Here is a 22,184-nt window from a genome sequence, read left to right on the forward strand (position 1 = left end):
TTTTTCTATAACACAATTCAAGTTTATTCCATTCATTCTTGCAACACAAACTTAACACAGTATCATTTATAGGAATCCAATGTCTATGAACCATGATGATAAACTAAACTGTCAAAATAGTTACATTGTGGAAAAAGGTCAAATATCAAAATGCACAAAGAACTATTCTTCCATCACTGGGTAGAAAGATGTGATTGTTTTCCTATTTATAAAATATAAGACTGTTCAGTTTGAGATTTAGCATGCAACACTGCAACTGCTCAGCTAGGACATTCCACTCTTACCAGCTTCTTCTGTTGATCAATTAATCTATTTAGTACAGCATTAAAGAAGAAAAACCAAGTTATGAAAGCAGTGTCTATACAAAACGGAGTTGAAACATTTAAGACTGTCATTTTAAATTGAAATCTGAAAGGAAAGATATTGGTGCTAGAATTTGATTTCTATATTATTAGCTGTGAGTTCTCTTAAGTTTCCTGCCAGGAAAAAGAATGTACTTCAATATATTTTATTGTCTAAGAGCTGGTATAAGACATTGGTAGCCATAATTTCTTCTTCAGAAGTAGATACAAACAGCACATGATCTGTTAATTAAAAAAATCTAAAGTTGGGTTTGATTTCTTAATTTCTAAGCCAGAAATCAGTAGGTGGACCTTTCATGCAGTTGCACATGCAGAAACATTAGTCTGACTTAAAGCAATTAAACTTTGAATTCTGACTCAAGTGGCTAGAAGATACTTTATTACAGCCACTCATCAGAATCCATCTAGTTGCCAAGTAAAAATGTGCCAGAAAAAAAAGAGTTCAGGATGCTTATATTTTAAAAAAAGGCAAATAGGAAGAGCCTCAAATATTCAACCACTGAACTACTAGAAAGATGATCAAAGTGATCTAATACTATCTAAGGAGGATTGAAAACATATGGGCAATAGCCAGCTTTGAAGCACAATTAGAATTCTTGCTTTACTAGATCCATCAGATCTTTCATTCCACTTCAAGAGAAATTAAGTGGATCATGCCAACTGTAACATTTTTATTTTAAAGTTAATCTGAACATGTCCATTTATTAAATTAGCATCTTTATAAGCATCACCTTTCATGTAACACAGAAAGGTGAAGTTGTGTGTGACTACACAGACTGTGCGTGCAAAGCTTGCTATTTCTACATCACATTCCTGCACCAATGCAAAAAATAGATTAGATGGTTCTATTTCTAAGACTGCCTTTAGAGAATCTGGTTTCTTCCCCTCATTGTTGAGTAGCTTATTTTAATATTCTGGGTGGTATCAGTGGTAATAAGGGATAAAAAAGTACAGTTTAAAATGCAATACTAAACTGCAATTTCAAATTCTCCTTATTCTTTTTTACTATATAGAGGGTTTTTTTTTTATTTCAATGAAACGTTTCCAAAATTGAAAAGGTACATTCAAAACTATCAAATGTGTATACAAAAGCACACACCAGTTACCTGGATGCCAATAAAGACATTGTATTGCACAACCTGATGCAAAGCCCACAGAAGCCTCATTGGGAAATGTTTAACATGATACAAAATTTATTCATACTTTTGAGTAAGAATATCCAAGTGCTATTTGCCCTGGCATCCCTTAATCAACATGTTAGCATATTACAAAGCTGTATGTCCTTAAAAATGCTACCTTGAAGAGTATTTGTGAAATGCAGCATTTACTGACATGCTGCATTTACTGCCCAATAAAGGATGTTTCCTCTGCTAAGCTATTTTTTTCATAGCCAATGCCATAATAGTGAATCAAATCTCATTTCAGAGATATATGCATTTTACAAGATCAATGCAGTGAGGATGAAATTAGGGCAAAGAAAGCTCTTGCCATCTTTAAAAGAATGAAATTAACTTAAACCAAGAGCCATTTCTTCTTTAGTAATTGAGATACTTTGCAGTGTAAATCACAAAGGGCAAAGCAATCATCCTCTAGCACCAATAGGTCTGGAGCTGTCACTTTGTTCCAGTTTACGATGTGGTAAATGAGGAAGTTCCAATTGCAAGCCTTTGAGGAACAACTCTTTTTCAGTGCTAAGCATTGTGTATCATCCGGCTGCTTCTTGAAAAAAATATTTTGGATGGTGGAAAAAAGCCACACAGTTTTGATCATCCTCAGCACCGTTTTTTGAGATGCACTCCTGCTATCACTGTATATTCTTTGTTAAAACAGGCAGCCAAAACTAGTTTATAAAATCCAATTGTTAAATACAGGGCATTATAAACAAAAACCTTCAGCACTGCACAACCTGCTTAAGGCACTGGGATGCAGCTAGAGAGAAGCCATCCCACTGCCTTGATTGGGAGAAGACAGCATAACAGCACAGGGCTGCTCCTGCCTTTGCAAAATAGGAAGTACAGAACAGAGCTTCCATCTGACAAACTTTCAACACGTCATATAAGAACACAGAAAGTTTACAGACGAAATTTCAGACAACACTCTTCGCCCCTTCTCCAGCAGAGGCTCAATTTTGCTAGAAATGGGAAAAGATTGTACCCTGAACAAGGTCCTAAGGAGACACGAATTATATGGATTTCTACTTTCCAAACAGGCTCTCTTTTTTATAAAGGTACCTAACTAGTCTGATTTACTGTATTTTTCCCTCCCTCCCCAATATTTAGCTGTAGAAGCTGGAAGATACAAAGAGTGACAGACAGGCAGCAGTGTGAGGCCACAGGAGAGGCATTAGATCTCAGTCCATCCGTCACTGGAGAAGAGCTTTGATTGCCTGATTGTCAGTGGCTTCAAAGGCAGTTAGACCATCTGGCCCTCCCACAGTCTTATCAGCACCCTGTAAAGAGATGAAAAGAGCTGTCACTTTTAGAGACAAAGTGGAATGACATGTACCAGAAGCAGTTTCTCATGAGAGGGTACTGGTACATTTGTGGCTGCTTATCTAATTCAAGTACTTTAAATAATTTACGGTGCTTTTGTTACTTCACAGCCTATATAATTTCTTCAACTTCTTCTGTATTACACAAGAGCTACCAAAGATAATTTCCAAATCATTCTCCACTAAAGAGACATGCTTTAAGTAATTCCAGAATCCAAGCACACATTAAGTTATACTGTGAAAACAAAGTTTCATTCTACCATGCAGACACTTCAGCCTCTCGGGCAAACTTGAGAAACTCATAATATTTTCAAAGCATTAATACACACTAAAATTTTGAATCAAAAGATTCAGTTGCAGTTATCCAAAGGCAAAATGTCAGGCAATTAAGATCCAGAAAAAAACCCAACTGCCAAAACACTCTATACATTTATGGGCTGCCCACCTGCCTGCTTTTCTAATATGGAGCCATAATTTATTTCCAAAACCTTGACTGGCTTTGGTTAAAGTGCAGCTAAACCTACAGAATTTTGCTATGCACCTTTAATGGCCTAGAATCCATTCTGCTTATGAGCTCTAAGGACTCAAACATTGTAACTTTTGAAGGGGGAGGGGGAAGAATGCAGACCGCATCAGCCTCTACGCCTACAAATGACCTCTTAGAGTTCTTTATAAAAATCAGACTTGCATAGCATTCTTTCCACACCCACACGCAGCTACACAAAATGCTGGAAAAGGTTAAGTTCTTCAGTTACTAACTGCTAGATGCACTAATTGAGATGTAACTAGACAGTCTGAAATCCTTTCAAGAACCTCCAATAAATACTACGTACAGCCAAGAGGAGAGTACATTACTACAGGTGTAATTCTGTAACATACTAGGATGATCAAGACTCCAGTTATGTAAGGAGCTTTATAAAAACTTGATTAAAAAAGCTGGGGGGGGAGGAGAAGAAAATATGTTAAGGATACACGCTTAAACAAATGGAAATTTTGGGCAACACTGAAACATCTAAGAATTATTTTCTTATTTGGAATAAATGAAATGCTTTTTAGACTCACTCATAATGTGTAGTATGAAGATTTCTATATACGATAATCTATAGTATTAGAGAATTGCTGTGTATACGGCAGACATCCACACCATTCAAATCCAAGATGAATCAACACTATGACTGTATGAGACACTCCAAGTAATGCACTTTTATTTTATATTTCTATTTTCAACTTTTTTTCCTACTTAAGATGGCAAAAACTAGGATATATGTATATAGGTAGCATCTCTCTAGTTGTGGGTATGTTCTTAACTTTTCTTGTACAATACCAAAGCATTTATACTTTTAAGGTATCAATCCTACTCACATTTACCTGGAAGTAAGCGCTAATAAACAGAGTAGGTCTGAGTAAACATGCACAGGATTGTTCTTTATATTTTATGAATATGCCAATTAGCACAATACTAAGTTACAAATGATACCTGTTTCATTGTTAAAGCAAAATAATATGTTTAGGTTTGACAAGAAAAGCATTGCACATATTTCAGCCCCTCTCCCAAATTTCTATTCCGTTCCCACCCTACTCAAATCAGACTTCAAAATCTCACATCTCTAAGTGAATTGACTGCATGCCAAGTGCTATAGAGATTTTAAAGGTTGAGATATACCAATTGGGAAGAGTTTTCCTGCTGAGTTTTCCAAGGCTCAGATCAGTACCTGAGCAGAAGAGAAAGCAAATTTGCAGATACAAAATTGGGAGGGACAGCTAATACTGGAGGTCAGAAACAAAAATTCAACGTGATTTTGATAGGCTGGAGCACTGGGTTGAAAACAGAATTAAATTTAACAGGGATAAGTGCAAAGTTCTACATTGGGGGGGGGAAACCAAATGCACAATTATAAGATGGGGGATACTTGGCTCAGCAATACTACATGAGAGAAGGATCTTGCGATTGTTGTTGGCCACAAGCTGGCCAATAATGCGATGTGGCTACAAAAAAGGCGAATACTATTTTAGGCTGCATTAACAGAAGTACAGTTCCCAAATCATGGGAAGTACTAGTTCCCATCTATTCAACACTGGTTAGATCTCATCTTGAATACTGCATCCAGTTCTGGACACTACACTTTGAGAAGGATGCAGACAAACTGGAACAGGTTCAGAGAGAGCCACGAGGATGATCGGGGGACTGGAAACAAAGACCTATGAGGAGGGACTGAAACAACTGGGCATGTTTAGCCTGGAGAAGAGAAGACTGAGGGGAGATGACCATGATAGCACTTTTCAAGTACTTGAAAGGTTGTCACACAGAGGAGGGCCAGGATCTCTTCTCGATCATCCCAGAGTGCAGGACACAGAATAACGGGCTCAAGATACAGGACGTTAGATTTCGACAGGACATCAGGCTAACCTTCCCAACTGTTAGAGCGGTATGACAATGGAACCAGTGACCTAGGAAGGTGGTGGGCTCTCCAACACTGGAGGCCTTCAAGAGGCAGCTGGACGGCCACCTGTCGGATATGCTTTAAGTTGGATTCCTGCATCGAACAGGAGGGTTCCAACTCTACTATTGAATGATTCTAAGCATAGTGATCAAGAGGGTCTATGTGGGGGGGGGGACAGAAGGGAAAGGGGAGTGGTCTGGGAGACTGAGGTGAGGAAAACAGCAACTCGGGGAGAGAAAGTGGGATGCCTCAGGAATCAGGAGAGAGAGAAGGCACACATGTGAAATGTACTATAGAAATCTTGCATAAAACCGTTTAGGCAGCTTTCTAATTAATTATGTGCACACAGTTTTAGCAACTAAAATCAAGAGGTATGATCTAATATTTATGTCTCATCTGAAATTTTTTGTACTAAGCTTGAAACACAATTGCTTATAAATGATGTTCATGTACTTAAAGTATGGATTTCAGAAGCTCACTTGACTTTAGCCCTAGTAATACACTAGTGACTTGTCTAAGGCTTGTTTCTTTAGGGTTGAGGATTATGGTACACTAGTTAAATTTAAGTATATGTACCAACAATAGTTCACCACTGGTTACCTAGTATCTGTCGATTTGCAGTAACCCTAACCATATTTTAGGGATTTTGTCCTCAGGGTCTGAGTATACAGGCTGAACATGTTCTGACCAATGCACAATTAGAGATGGCTTGTTAGACAAGCACTTTAATTATTGCAACACTATAGCCAGACAATAGTCTGGAAGAAAAGTTGTTTTTTCTCCTTCCAATTAGATTGTCAATTTTCCACTGGTTGTCTGTCTTTTAAAAGCTTGTCAGGCAGGTCTGAAGTACCCCAAGCATAATAGTGTGGTCCAAAGATACTTAAGGACTCCATTCTTATGGCTCCAGTACAGCACAGCCAATCACTATGTCAGCTTTTTATGGGAACACTCAATCGCTTGCAGTTTTAGCACTTGAAGTTTTCCAAATAAACCTTGAAATAAATCAATTTGAACATACCACTTTCTACATTATAATGTACGTCTGAGGAAAATGGCATGCAAAAGAGCACAATAGGAAGAAAGGGCAAGAAACAACATCTGACTTGAGTGCTCATGTACTGATTGTAGAAGGGAACAATTTTTTAAAGAAACAAACACTCTCTTTGCTAAAGATACTACAGGGATCATAATGTTTAGCAGCATTAGTAAACACCTATGTGATACTATAAGGCCAGCACAGGGTTGTTGTTTTTTAAAATAGACTGTAAATAGCAAAAGTGTGTTGTGCCCTTTGGGTAGAGGGTTAAGGGACGTTTCATACTCGATCTAGAAACTTGGAATGCTTTGGTAGGATACAGGGAAATTTACTGAATTAAAACAGCAACAGTACTTAAAATAATTTAAAACTTTTCAAATACAAGATATTTCTCAGTTATGCGACTAAAAACAGTGTTAAAAATGGTGAAAAATAACAATGACAGTTCTTGAAATCTGTGTTTTAATGCTTCTTATAGCCTTCAGCAAAAGACTGTTTCTCCACTCAAAACAAGTCTGTCTATAATACAGTGTCCTTAGTCAACCTGAAAGGTTTAGCTACTGAAATGTCATCACCTAGATATTTTTAGGAGCGTAATATAAATAAATGCTACCGGGTCTGTGACCACATAAAATTTGTTGTTGTAAAAGTAATAACAATCACAAACTATTTCTATTGGTTAATGTAAGCTGCATAAAGATAAGCTTATAGCTGTCAACCAATTAACTGATCAATTAAATACTTTGATAGATTAAAAGTACATACTACGAGAAACTCAATATTGGTGCTGCTTGACAATCGTAAAGTTTAAAGGCTTGCAAGCTTTATTAGATAGCAAGGACATTTAAATTTTATTTATTTATTTATTACAAAAGGGGACAAAAACAGAAAAACCTGCCCTGTATTCTTAGCCTTTCCAGGAAAATCTCCCCTCACCAATTAATCCAAAGCTTGTAGTCCTAGTTCTATGAAGTAAAACTGTAGTTTAGAATGCTGGCACCTGTGACCACAAGAACTTCCTTCCTGGTGAAACTAAACAGCTTGTTTTGGTAATCATATTCCCACAAGACATATCAAGATAAGTTTCCATTCTGTTACAGAGTAAATAGTTAACCTGTTGTCCCCCAAGATGATCACTGGTCAAGAAAGACAACCCAAACAAGGATGGTGAATCAAGTGTGTTAGCAAACCTGTAGTCCAAACGCACTGGCAGAGCACATCCTTTTGCATGAAGGAGGCCTGAGGTTGACTTACTGGCACTTTTGCCTAAATAATTTCAAGCAGCAGCACTGGAAAAGTTATCTGCCTTCCATAAAGGACTACTCGCCAAGTACATTGGTCTACCTACTACAGTACAGTGGTCTGACAAACTTTCATGTAAGACAGCTTTTTATATCCTAAAGGTGTGGCTGTTCAAAAAGTCAGCATCCCTACCTGTCTATTCCATAGATACTTTCTCTTTGCTTCACTAGCCTTTCCATTGCAGTCACATTCTATGACATCAGAGTAGCTGAGACAATGGCTACCCTAAGGGACTCTCCAGACTTAAATCTTAGCAAAAAGAAGAACCTGTTGACTCCAGGCTAGGTTTTCACCAAGCTATGTTAAAAGCCTTCTCCTTAATCTCCCTTCTCCTTTTGTCTCTTGTCTGTTTTAATATTGTGAGCCTATGGGCAAGGACCTTTGTGTTAACACCTGTTTGGTGCTTTCTGACTAAGAAATATTCAGAGCAGACACACTGAGATCAATAGACAAGTTATGCGGAAGGAGAAATTTGCAGGTGAGAAATGGGAGGCACAGGAAAGGTTAAGAACCCTTACTTCTTGCCTGCTAAAAATCAAAACTAAGCCAAGTCTACTGACTTCAATGGGTCAACTCCAAGTATAATTTAGCTAAGTACCACCATGTGAATAACTGGTGTTCCAAAAGTTATGACAGAATGCCTGAAAGCAGTATGGATTTTGTTAAGTTGTTGAATGAAAATCCTACCAGGCAAACTCTCCTCACCTTTGACAGGAGTAACTTCACACAAGACACATGCCCTTCATAAACTGCTGAAAGGAGCGGAGTGATATTGTGTTTGTCTGGAGCCTATAAAAGAAAAATGAAGTTGCATCAGAAATTCCACTTAAAATACACTATTTGTAATAACGCTCTAAATAATATTAAAAATGACTTGAAATAAGTAAAATACAAAATATTGGAGATGCACAAATGGCTACAGACTTTCCCAAAATGTGGTGATGCAGAGAACTCATTCTTGGAAGGTGATTAACTGCCCAAAAGGATGCAGTCGTACACAGCACATATTTAGCCAGCTGCAATATTGCTAAATGTAATTAAGGTCAGAACCGCACTTTATTTCTGCAAAGTATGTTCCCAAATCTGTGTTTATGGAAAAGATGGATGCAGCAACAGGTCACTTGCAAGAGAGGATTGATGCAGGCAGGAAGTAAAGGTGCTTAACCTCTTCTGTGCCTCTCATTTCTCCCCTGCAAATGCTCCTTCCCTACTGTCTTCCCTTCAGAAAGGCTTTGCTCCCATTTCAGAACCTGGATTTTAAATGGCAGGAGGTGGTGGTGGTGGTGAGCTTTGCAGAAGAGAATCAATTGTTACAGAAAGGTTAAGCATCCACTGCCGATTATTCCCTGTAAATGCTCCCCCCACTCTCCCATGCTTGAGGAAAATAGCAGGTGGCGATCCTTGCAATATGTAGTCCCATTTAAAGATTAACGAAACATAAGGACTGCAAATGAATTGAGAACATACTTCTCATTCCTAAAACTGATGGGAAGAACCTGAAGAATAAGTAAGAGGGCCTCTTTTTCACATTCCCTCCCTTCACCTTCCTTTCCTGTGCACCTGCAGGCAACACTTGATTCTATTGTATTTTATTCCCTGTTGTGCACCGCCCTGAGAGCCTTTTGGCTGTGGGCGGTATAGAAATTGAATAAAATAAAATAAATAAACACCTGCCTTTTAAAAAAAATTACATAAAACTGCTTAGTTTTCTTGAAATGCTCTATAAACAATGTTATCAGAATTAGTTGTAAAACTGAATTCTATCAGGCTGCAGAAGAGGGAAAGATGAGAGGCAAAGCCATTCCATAGGCTCTGCTGAAAGACTAGATCCTTTTCTCCCTGAATTATTTCAACCCCAACTAATCATTATAAGAACTTTCTAAACTAAACAATAGGAGCATGAATTTCCTTGTTTTCCTCTTCCCAACCCAACTTTTGTTCCTTTTGTATCATGGTTTTAAGACTGCAAGCCTGATATGGCTTTGTTTGTTATTGATTCATTACACATTCTGAGAGCTTTTTCCACTGGAAGAGTGGGGTAAAATGCTTTAAATAAATAAAAACTTGGTACACGATATACATAAGCAAATTGATAAACTTAAATCAAGTGGAAGACAGGTATTCTGTAGATAGTAGTTTCCAAGATAATACCAACTATTAGCTTACTAGGATACTAGTAATGAAGCAGATTTACTCTCAGGTCTAACATAAGCCACTCTGACAGTGTGCAAAATAAAATGGAAGTGAAAAAACTCACTCATACAAATTGTGTGGTGAACTGCTAAATCACTGAAATGTCTGAGCCATCCAGATTAACTAGATGAGTTCTTTTTGATTATCAGCCAGTTAGTTACTGGAGGTTGGAGCCAGATTAGTTTTTCATAGTAGCATAAGAAGTAATTTGCTTATGGACACATCTCATGATCCCTTCTAATAAATCATCTAAGTTTTTATATTGTTTTAAACACATGCAAACCCTGTTTGATCAGTGGCAACTCTAGAACAAAAATTAATAATAGTGTGTACATTCATCAAGGGCAACTATGCCTCTAATCATCATTTTGAAAGACACAACTTTATGGAGTCAGACAGATTTTTAGTCAACATACATACATTAATATCAGCTCCTTTTAGTAGAAGGAACTCCAGGATCTCAAGCTGTCCACAATCTGCAGCATAGTGAAGAGGTTTCCTCCCACCTTCCAACGTCCGATTAACATCTTCACCCTTCAGTATTAATAAGGTTTGATAACTTTAAAACATGCCTTTGTAAAATATAATTTTTATTTATTTATTTATTTATATTCCACCCTTCCTCCCAGTAGGAGCCCAGAGCAGCAATTCTGAGTTGTAACTACAGTCATTACTCAAACACGCTGGAACAAGATAGAAAGCAGCCAACACTTGCTTAAAACATTTATTTCAGACACTACAGCAATATAGGGAAGGTAGTCTACAAAGCAATGCCTTGTTTCAAGAAGCAGGAGTGTTGACAATTTAAATCCATGGCCAGTTTCATACTGTTTGCTGCAATTTGTTTTTCCTGTTCCTATCATCCCTCCAAACTTCCTTTCACTTTTGCAGTCTTCTTTCTATCCACCTGTTCATACCTTGAAGGTACATCATTATCAGGACAACTGAATATACATGACATAGTATTAATTTACCAATCATGTTTTATTATTCCTCTTAGAATAGTTATTTAAGCAGATGCTTTGGAAAGTTGACCTCTTAGTGGCTTATGCATTTCTAAAGAGTATGTTCTTTAACTATACCCCTCTCCCCCAACTCATGAAGGTTAAGAAGCTTCAAGCTAAGGAAACAGTACAGTAATTATCTTCAAGGTACAACCAGATTTCCACAATTAGTTCAAATGGGGCTAATCAAAACAACAAACATGAGGCAATTAAGAAAGTAAGAACATACAGATTTTAAAAAGGCATTTTCAAACAGCACACAGTTGCCTAATATGGGGATAAGCCAAAGTGGTATTCACCAAAAGCTGCTGGACTCCAACTTCCATCAGCACCATTCTGCATGGCCAACGGTCAGGGATGATGAAGTGAAACAACACTTGGAGGGCACCACCATCACGTAGGCGACCCTTGATTAAGTGACAGATCATCTATTTGATCCAGCATCATGCGTTTTTGACCTCTGCTTCTAGTTTTCATAACTATTCATTGACTGCTCAGAGATATGCTTGGCAGGGTAAAACTGACCATTGCTATATTAAAGGAAGCAATTTGCCAAAGAAGTCTAAAGGTGTTTTAGTTGAAGCAGGTATATAAACAGAAGAAAAGCCGTGCTGGATTAGATTAAAGGTTCATCTAGTTCTGCATCCTGTTTCCCACAGCAGCCAACCAGATCCTTAAAGCAAGCAAGAGCAGCCTAAAGGTTGTTGATTCCAGAAACCAATAATCAGTGGTATACTGTTTCTGAACTGGAGATTCTATACAGTTATTAACAGACATATTTTCCATAAAGTTCATCCCTCTGAGGCTAGTCCTCCCCAGCTGGCCAGGGCCTGCTCAGCTTGCCACAGCTGCACAAGCCAGCCCCTTCCTCATCCGCCACTGCCAGCTGGGGGGCAACTGGGCTCCTTGGGACTCTGCAGCTTGCCCACAGCTGCACGGGTGGCAAGGCACGTCACCCCTGAGCCACTCCCTGTGGGGGTGATCTTTAGCTGGCCCTTGACACCCAGGAGAGACGAGCGGGGATTTGAACTCACAGACTCTGGACTCCCAGGCAGGCTCTCCTCCCACTGTGCTATACCAGCTGTGATACCGTACACAGCCTCACTTAAAAACTTTTCCTGTTACTTGGCTTTTGAAGAGTTTTGGGGGAGGAAATATATTAGCACATTGTCTTAACTATTTTATTCATCATTTTTTTAAAAATTCACAATCCAAAATGTTTCAATTTTTTAGAACAAAAAAGGTATTGGGAAAAAAAATTTCCCCCTGAATTTTCCCAGGCCTTCAAGTTTCTGCTCAAGACTGGAAGCATCCCCCAGAAGTCTTTGAGGGAAATGCAAACCATTAGATAGTGGAATAATTCTCACACACACTAAAATGTTCTCAGCTGGCTGTAGTTACTTAGTAAAAAGATCATAGAAACATACAGTTGGAAGGGGCCTATAAGGCCATCGAGTCCAACCCCTGCTCAATGCATGAATCCCACTTAAAACATCCCTGATGGGTGGCTGTCCAGCTGTCTCTTGAAAGCCTCCAGTGTTGGAGAGCCCACCACCTTCCTAGGTCATTGGTTCGATTGTTGTACTGCTCTAACAGTTAAGAAGTTTTTCCTGATGTTCAGCTGAAATCTGGCTTCCTGTAATTTGAGCTATTATTCCATGTCCTGCACTCTGGGACGATCAAGAAGAGATCCTGGCCCTCCTCTGTGTGGCAACCTTTGAAGTACTTGAAGAGTGCTATCATATCTCCCCTCAGTCTGCTCAAGGCTAAACATGTCCAGTTCTATTAGTCTCCTCATAGAGCTTTGTTTCCAGACCTTTAATAATCCTCACTGCCCTCCTCTGAACCCGTTCCAGTTTGTCTGCATCCTTCTTAAAGTGTGTTGACCAGAACTGGACACAGTATTCAAGATGAGGCCCAACCAGTGTCAAATAGAGGGGAACCAAAACTTCATGCAATTTGGAAACTATACTTTTGTTAATGCAGCCTAAAATAGCATTTGCCTTTTTTGCAGCCACATCATACTGTTGGCTCATATTCGGTTTGTGATCAACAACAATCCCAAAATCCTTCTTGTATGTAGTATTGCTGAGCCAAGTATTCTCCATCTTATAACTGTGCACTTGGTTTCTTTTTCCTAGGTGTAGAACTTTGCACTTATCCCTGTCAAATTTCCTTCTGTTGTTTTCAGCCCAGTGCTCCAGCTTATCAAGATCCCTTTGGATTTTGTTTCTGTCCTCCAGGGTATCAGCGATCCCTCCCAATTTTGTATCATCTGCAAATTTGATAAACATTCCCTGCACCTCCTCATTCAAGTCATTAATAAAAATGTTGAAGAACACTGGGCACAGGATCAAGCCCTGCAGTCCTCCGCTCGTTACTCCCCCCCAGTTTGAGAAGGAACCCTTGATAAGCACTCTTTGAGTACGATTCTGGAGCCAACTGTGGATCCACCTGATAGTTCCACCCAGCCCACATTTAGCTAGTTTGCTAATCAGAGTATTAGCAAAATACAGTAGGGCCCCACTTTTCGGTGTTCTGCTAATACAGTGCCAGCAGGGCGATCAGCTGTAGCGTGGGGAGCTTCAGGGGCCAAGTGCTGTCAGCTGGAGTGCTGCGGCAGTAACTCACCGTGCTCCAGCTGGAGCACGGGGAGGTCCAGCCACCACACGCCAGCTGACAGCAATCAGCTGGAGCACATGATCAGCTGTACTGTACAGCTGATCGCACGCTATGTCCCACTTCAGCGGGTTTTGCTTTTCGGTGGGGGCCTGGAACGTAACCCGTGATATGAGTGGTGCCCTACTGTAATCAGAACAAGAAATGTGGCACTTTGTCGAAAGCTTTGCTGACACAAAGATATATTATGTCCACAGCCTTCCCATAGTTCTACAAGGGAGGTTACCCAATCAAAAAATGAGATAAGATTAGTCTGGCGGCATTTGTTCCTGATAAATCCATGTTGACTTCTAGTAATCATTATTTTCAACATCTTTTCAAGATCTTTAAAATCAAAGCAGTAAGCCCTCAGAAGTCAGCAACTGGACTTTCAGATGACCAACAGAGAAGTCACAAAGAAATAGCCCTATAAAAGATAAGTCTAAAAATGGGGTGGGCAACATACAGCCTCAAGTCACATGCAGTGCTCAGCCAGATTTCAAAAGCCCTCTGTGAGTGATCTCTTACTTCCCCCAGCAGCGTGCTGGGTGAGAAGGGAGAGAAAGAGCAAAAGAAAGAGGATTCCCCTTTTGACTCTGTCCCAGTCCAATCGCTCAGTTCAGCCTTGCTCATGATTGGCATATGCTCAAGAGATTACTCCTCAAGGTATGCAGCCCTGCACAGGGTGGGGTGGGGGAAATTACTCACACCATTCTACCGTATGCTGATACTTGGAACATAAGAAGAGATTGCTGGAACAGGCCAGTGGCCCATCTATTTCAGGATCCTGTTCTCACAGTGGACAACCAAATACCTAAGGGAGTCACAGAATCAGGTCCTGAGCGCAACAACACTCTCCCCTCCTGTGGTTTCCAGTAACTGGGATTCAGAAGCACACTGCCTCCAATAGTGGAGGGAGAAATAGTCACCAGGGTTTGCAGCCACTAACACTCCATGAATTTGTCTAATCCTCTTGTAAAGCCACCCAACATGTGTTTGGTTCAGTTTCTTTGTGTCAAAGAAAAAGCAGGACCAGAGGAAGCGGAGAAAAAGAGTGACTAAATAATTAGGTGAGAAATGTATTTTTTTCCAAAGAAAGGCAGGACACAGATTTGAGCTCTTTCAAAGCTCAAGAAGGCTTGAGGGATGTGGGAGTTGTGATGTTTAAAAGTGCATGTGAAAGGGGAAACACAATCCAACTCAACCCAAGACTTGCAGCTACCTTGATGAAACTAAAAAGTAGCCGATTTAAGATAAGGAAAACTTTAGACAGTATACAATTGACAAGGCAGAATTGCTCCAGTTGTATATGCTGTCCTGTCCAGGTTTTTAGGACAGACATCAAGCGGGGCCATGTGAACTCTGCACCAGACCTCCTTACTTCTGGAAGCCAGAACATTTCATCCAGGGATAGCTGGGAATGTGGCTAGATGACTCAAAGCTCATCCATGTTCTATCTTAGAACTGCAATGTTCTTAGAACTGCAACGACATAATCATTTCGATAATGAAATGATAACAGCAAACAGATACTTCCAATGGAAGTACAGGCTACACAAAAGGGAGAAAAGTTAAATGCCCATTGCCTGAACTTGGCTTTAATTGGGCAGGATTTGTAGTTCCCTTAGTTCCAGCACCCCTTCCCTACACAGCCAAATCCACCAGTACTTAGTATTTTAAGTGCCTGTTTCATGGTTTTAAGGTTGTGTATAGTTTAATTGTATCTTAATTGAATATTTTTGTATGTTTTTAACTACATGTAGTTTTATTTGTAAGCCGCCCTGAGTTCCAGTTTGTGGGGTAAAAATAAAGTTTTATTATTGGTTTTTATAGAGAAGTGGGAAGCAGATGTGCGATATGAGAGTAAGCAAGTATAAAAAGGTCTAACCCAAGGTTGGAGAACCTGTGGCCTTCCAGATGCTGTTGGACTCCAACTCCCATCTCGCCCAGCCAGCACAGCCAATGGCCAGGATGGCAGGAGTTGTAGTCCAACAGGTTCCCCATCCCTTGTCTAACCAAAATCTCTGAACAGGAAGTCTGGGAACATTGTTTGAGGAGGAGGAGAAGGGAAGAAATTTTTTTAAAAGGGAGCACTAAGAAAATTTGACCATGAGACCATCAAAGGCAGATATTATTCAAACCTGATGCAGTCCAACACCAGCATATACACATCTTTGAGAATGGCAGATAACATCAGAAATGCACAGAACACATGACTCAAGGGGATAGCAGTTTTGTTTAAAAAATGGGCTAGTTGAATATACTCATGACTCAATTAGAGCTGACAAAACCTTTTGAAATGTACTGAAGACGCAAGTCCAGCCAATGGGTTATTATAGAATCACAGGTGGAACGAGTTGCTATCCAGGCCTACCCAGTTTATTGCAGGAAACCCAGAACATCCCTAACAGATGGCCATCCATCCCAGGGCTGTGGAGTTGGTACGCCAAACCTTCGACTCAGACGCCTCTACTTTTCTACTGTCCGACTCCAATTCTACCCAAAATTGCTTCCAATTCCACAGCCCTGAAAAGGGCTGTAAATGTCTTTTTAAATTGGAAGCTCTCATAGGAGCATTTTTATCGCTGCCTAAATATGTGCTGATCTTGGCATCACAGCATTTGTCTTCATCTGGGTCCTGTGTCATACACTGACACACAAAATGTTTTCCATCTTGAGTTATGGTGAAATGCTCAACTACAGCTGACTTCATAGGAAGCTTCTTTGACATTTTGAATTTATATTTTAAAAAATTTGCCAATCAAAATTTATTTTGAAATCGGAGTCAGTACATTTCTACCGACTCTGACTCCGACTCCACCCAAAATTGCTTCCGACTCCGACTCCACAGCCCTGATCCATCCTGTGCTTGAAGAATTCCAGTTCACCAAACCTCTAGGTAATTGGCCCCATCATCACTCTGTATTTACCATTAAAACGTGTTCTAATGTTCAATCAAAATATACTCTTCTGTAACTGAAGCCCATTGCAGCTAGCACTGACCCCAGCACAGCAGAGAACAAGTCTTTGCTCTTTTCTACGCAACAGCCCTCCAAGTATTTGAAGAGTGCTGTTAAGTCCCTTCTCAGTCTCGAGGCTCAACATACCTAGTTCTTTCAATCTTTCCCCACAGGACTTGTTTTTCATACCACTGACCCAAATTTCTTGTCCTCCTCTGAACCTGTTCACATCCTTCTTCAAGTGCAGCACCCAAAAACTGGAGACAGTATTCCAGTTGAGAGCTGATTGATTACTTTATAAAGAAATAAGATCTGTCAAATCAAACCACGTTACAAGCCAATGATCATTTGCATTTTAAAAGTATCTGCACCTAGTTACAGTTGATAGTACATACACGGCAAGCTGATTGGCTTACCTAGCCACATGGGTTAAGAAGCCTGCTATAGTAAGGTGGTAAGTAGACACCTAGGCAATTCAAGTACAAACAACTTAACCCAGTATCAGCAGATTCTTAACTTCAGAACTCAACCGAATTATATAAGAATTGGCTGAACATGTGTTGACGATTACTTCACACAAGTATGAACACCACTATAATGTCCTGTTTTAATATATATAACATACAGAATAAAGCAAAGACCCATTCCATGTTACCAGTTTCACCCTATGGAAAGCAACCATTTTTCAGATGATCTAAAGGGAGGTATAGAAAAGTAGGTAAGTGCATCTCTCTTAATAAGATGCTTGCACGCTGTTTCAAGGTGGAACAAACCCCATTGTTGGATGTCCATACTGTTACAGTAATACCTCAGTTAAAACAGTAGATGCATTCGTAGACATTATTTCTTTAACAGAAACTTTGGTACCAGAGGTAGGAATAACATGGCAAGAACAGGAATAGGTTCCTACATCTGCTCAGATGGTGGGGGCAACTTCAACAGGGGCTGTAAAGGGTGCCCACCTGGCACCCACCCACTCCCATTCCCCTCCTTTGAATCATATTGAATCCTTCCTTCCCCAGGCGTGGGAGAAAGCAAGAGATCTTTTAAATGCAAAGCAAACACACAGGTTTCACCCTAGCAAAGCAAAGGTACCCCGTAGGCCAACAGCCAGCGGTTCGAGCAGTAGTCTCCCAGCACAACTTTCTGGGTCCTGTCCATCAGGTACAACTGGAGACACTGTAAAACTATATAAATGCAATAAATAAAATTAAAAAATAAATAAAGTATCTAGAGCACTGTTCTTTAACCTCAGGTCCCCAGATGTTGTTGGACTACAATTCCCATCATTCCTGCCCATTCACCAAGCTGGCCGGGAATTATGGGAGTTGTAGTCTAAAATCTGGGGACCCAAAGTTGAAGAACAGTGATCTAGAGCATCTTACAAAAAATAGAAAAGTTAATGTACGTATGCAAATCCATGAACATGACCAAGAGCTGTTTCTTTTCCCCAAGCTCAAGCACATTCTTGTAATAACAATAATTATCATAAGCAAATCTCAGTTAATCATCAAGTTTTAAAGCAATGTAGGTCTGTTCTGGAATTTGTACATCATTCACAAATGTCCTGATTACACTGCCTAAATCCTTCACCAAATATTAATCAGTGGAACTATCACAGTAGTCTGCAGCATGCTGCTTGTTCACACCTGTTTGCCACAGCCTACAGAAATCTATAACGTGGCACTGTAAGGAAGCATACTTCAATGCTTCAAACAGGGTGCAATGATGTCTTTAAATATGCACCTGCTTCAGGTTCAGGATACATAGTCCCTTCATCCTATAAGAGTTTTGTGAAATAGAACTAACAGCCCATAAACATCATTTCTATAGGATATGAAACAGAAAATTAATCAAAGGTTTATTTGGTTCAACAGTGGCAATACTTGGGTGCTTTCTGAAGTTGTTACATATGATGGCAGTTTTTCCATAGATTTCAGTACAAACAGAAATACCCCAATTGTTTAGTGAACGAGGTGTGAGAACCTGGTTTTAAAGCAAAAGGGAAACAGAGGTTAGAAGAGTAGAACATTTCTGCCTGCTCCTTACCTTATGGCAGGTTTTGTCCCCAAGTGGTTTTCTCCTCAACATAGCTCCAATACCAGCGGTCATCTTAGCTAGCCAAACAGTGCTTCAGCAAAGAAGCTGCAAGGAGGATTCAGTGCCCCTTAAGCACATCACCTTTGCTGTTTAAAATCAGCCCTGCTCACTTTTTTCTACATGACTGAGGCAGTTCCACATTTAAACATCCAGATCTGCTGCTCCAACATTTGGCCCCAACTTCTAACAAAACTCCACTGAGCATTAGAATCAATGTCCTGGTCATCCTTTCAATAAATGAAGATTTATTTGTTTTAAAATGGTTCATGACAGATGCTATTGGAGGTCGCAGATTTATAGGGTTGCCTTAAGTCATAGTCGACTTGAAGGCACATAACAACAACAAGGGCACCCAGTTTTGAAAGTTAAAGGCTAATACACTCTCTGCTAAACTACAGTGAATCTTCAAAGCACCATATTTTATAAACGTGTATACGTTCTTTTCTCTTTCAGTTATACCATTAACCCTTAACATTTCTGGGGAGAGAGACAGAGTGCTCTGCAGATCAGCTATTTGTTTACTTGGTCACCAAACATGTGAAAACAAAGAGTGGAATGCCTTTGCTGACCAAGTCTTGATTTCCACCTTGTACTGAATAGCACAGGGTGCTGTCATGCCCACTTTTATTCATTCATGCCCACTTTTAATTAATATCTGGTTAAGATATAAGACAGAAAATAGCAAAAGGGGCATCTCAACACTACGCATGTCTCTCTCTCCAACTCTTATAACACCACTTAATTAGTCATAAACTCTCAACCCGACTGGCTAAAGAGTACTAAGGTCTTAATCCTTCCTATTCCATTGCATTTGATTTTATTATCGTTTGCTCAATAAAAAACTGGCATGAAGTTAGACACTGAAATCAATTTATTTTATTCCTTTGCAGTCTTACAGATGCAGTGATTTGTTTGGTTACATGCTAAAATTATAAGTAAATAAACAGATAGGAATTATATTAATTACAACTGAGAGCAAGGGTGTGGCTTATGTATGTATCATACGTGCACCCAACACTACTGTGGAGTGATGCTCCCTTCCAAGCCATTGGAATAGCACATTCAGAAAAAGAGGGAAAAAGAGAAACAGATTTCCAGGGCTAACGAAATTCGGGGAAGGGGGATGTATGAGCCATTATAATAGATACAGTTGTGACAGCACACTTTCTACAACCAAGCTTAAGAGTGAGCAGGGACTAGGCCCCTACTTCGAGGAACAGCCAAAGCCGTCCTTCACCTTCCAGCTCGTTAGCAACAAGACGCAGCTCCACATTCCTAAGCTTGCCTCCCCAAACTGGGCATCGCCCACTACCCAAAAGCCATTTCCGGTGCCAGGGCTTGGCTCGCGTAGCGCAAAAGCATGTGTAGACTGCGCCCCAAATGAAGGCCTCGGAGATTAGTAGGGGGGAAGGGCTTGAGCCCCAGCACCTTTCCTTTTGCGGACTGGATAACGGCTTTTAGAAGCAAGAAGGGGAAACACCCAACCGTCCCCACCCCCGCAACCTCAGGGCCAGGAAGCGACGCCAAGGCACGCAGGTTGACTGGCTGCCTCCCAAGGCCGGCTGCCCGCCTTACCTTCGCCACGTAGTCTTTCACCTCGTCCAGGTCTCCATTCTTGAGGGCCCACATGAACTCCTTGTCGGACATAGCGGCTGCCGCCCTGACACGGCAAGGAAGCCTAGCAGCGTTCACGCGACGAGGGGCGGGCGGGGTGGGTGGGAAGAGGTGAGCTGAGGGGCGGGGCTGGACCGGAAAGGGGCGTGGCGGCGAGTAGGCTGCTGCCTCAGTGGCAGGAAAAGGCGGCGGTTACGGCGGTTACCACGCCAACAGCCGCCGCCAGCGCGCGTGCTCGCGCTAAGCAGGGAGAGGCCAGGAAAGGGGAAACCGACCATCCGCCATTACAAAAAAAAAACACAGCTTGCTAAACAAATATGTAAAAGAGAAAAAGGGCTTTTGCCTCTCACGCCGCCGCTTCTGCTCGCTTGTCCCCGCCCCTCCCTGAGAAGAAAAGCGAAGTAAGAGGTAGGTGATGCTAACCGTCTCCTCACCCGCTTTCGCCCTCCCCTTTTTCCTTCAGGGATGGCGGTGGCGCTCCTGGAAAAAACAGAGTAACGGCTGCGGCGCATGCGCAAGGAGAAGCGGCCGAGTCGCTCATGGAAACGAGAAGTGGCTGGCCTAGAAAAAGGCGCTAGAGTGGATGAGCCCATATAGGCTCCTTCCATAAAACTCAAACGGCTGAGAGAAGCTTACGTTAGTTTGTTAATGTGTTGGCGCATGCGTAGATGTTTCAGTTCTGATGGGACGGTGAGGATTTAGGTTCATCGATCCTGTAAACTTTACATCACATTTACTGTGTGGTGTAGTGGTTAGAGTGTTTGACCACGACTTGGGAGACCTGGGTGATCTTGGGCCAGTCACTGCTTCTCAGCCTCAGAGGAAAGCAATGGTAAACCTCCTCTGAATGCCACTTACCAAGAAAACCCTATTTGCAGGAAGGGATTCTGAGGAACTGAGACAAATAGTGATAACGAGAGAGGAAGTTCTAGGCTTAATGGACAATATAAAAACTGACAAATCACCAGGCCCGGATGGCATCCACCCGAGAGTTCTCAAAGAACTCAAATGTGAAATTGCTGATCTGCTAACTAAAATATGTAACTTGTTCCTCAGGTCCTCCTCCGTGCCTGAGGACTGGAAAGTGGCAAATGTAACGCCAATCTTCAAAAAGGGATCCAGAGGGGATCCCGGAAATTACAGGCCAGTTAGCTTAACTTCTGTCCCTGGAAAACTGGTGGAAAGTATTATTAAAGCTAGATTAACTAAGCACATAGAAGAACAAGCTTTGCTGAAGCAGAGCCAGCATGGCTTCTGCAAGGGAAAGTCCTGTCTCAGTAACCTATTAGAATTCTTTGAGAGTGTCAACAAGCATATAGATGGAGGTGATCCAGTGGACATAGTGTACTTAGACTTTCAAAAAGCGTTTGACAAGGTACCTCACCAAAGACTTCTGAGGAAGCTTAGCAGTCATGGAATAAGAGGAGAGGTCGTCTTGTGGATAAGGGATTGGTTAAGAAGCAGAGAGTAGGAATAAACGGACAGTTCTCCCAATGGAGGGCTGTAGAAAGTGGAGTCCCTCAAGGATCAGTATTGGGACCTGTACTTTTCAACTTGTTCATTAATGACCTAGAATTAGGAGTGAGCAGTGAAGTGGCCAAGTTTGTTGATGACACTAAATTGTTCAGGGTTGTTAAAACAAAAAGGGATTGCGAAGAGCTCCAAAAAGACCTCTCCAAACTGAGTGAATGGGCGGAAAAATGGCAAATGCAATTCAATATAAACAACTGTAAAATTATGCATATTGGAGCAAAAAATCTTAATTTCACATATACGCTCATGGGGTCTGAACTGGCGGTGACCAATGAGGAGAGAGACCTCGGGGTTGTAGTGGACAGCACGATGAAAATGTCAACCCAGTGTGCGGCAGCTGTGAAAAAGGCAAATTCCATGCTAGGGATAATTAGGAAAGGTACTGAAAATAAAACAGCCGATATCATAATGCTGTTGTATAAATCTATGGTGCGGCCACATTTGGAATACTGTGTACAGTTCTGGTCGCCTCATCTCAAAAAGGATAT

At 40.8% G+C, this 22,184-nt stretch overlaps 2 protein-coding genes across 4 annotated transcripts in view; one reads left to right on the forward strand and one right to left on the reverse strand.

The window, feature by feature from the left end:
- MTPN (myotrophin) lies at positions 1–20,729 on the reverse strand. The gene is made up of 4 exons (XM_061638124.1): positions 20,125–20,729; positions 10,249–10,362; positions 8,341–8,424; positions 1–2,811 (listed from the first exon to the last, which is right to left on the reverse strand). Exons 1-4 carry the CDS (start codon positions 20,194–20,196, stop codon positions 2,725–2,727), a joined length of 357 nt encoding a protein of 118 aa, XP_061494108.1. The 5' UTR covers positions 20,197–20,729; the 3' UTR covers positions 1–2,724.
- Positions 20,327–22,184, forward strand: part of NUDT9 (nudix hydrolase 9) — a 19,842-nt gene continuing 17,984 nt past the window's right edge. For 2 of the 3 annotated variants that reach the window (XM_061638116.1, XM_061638115.1), the window contains exon 1: positions 20,327–20,571. The gene's annotated coding sequence lies outside the window, so the exon portion shown is untranslated. The remainder of the gene's footprint in view (positions 20,572–22,184) is intronic. The other variant, XM_061638118.1, reaches the window with a different exon arrangement.

The sequence above is a fragment of the Rhineura floridana genome, chromosome 8, assembly GCF_030035675.1.
Source record: "Rhineura floridana isolate rRhiFlo1 chromosome 8, rRhiFlo1.hap2, whole genome shotgun sequence".
NCBI classification, from domain to species: Eukaryota; Metazoa; Chordata; class Lepidosauria; order Squamata; family Rhineuridae; genus Rhineura; species Rhineura floridana.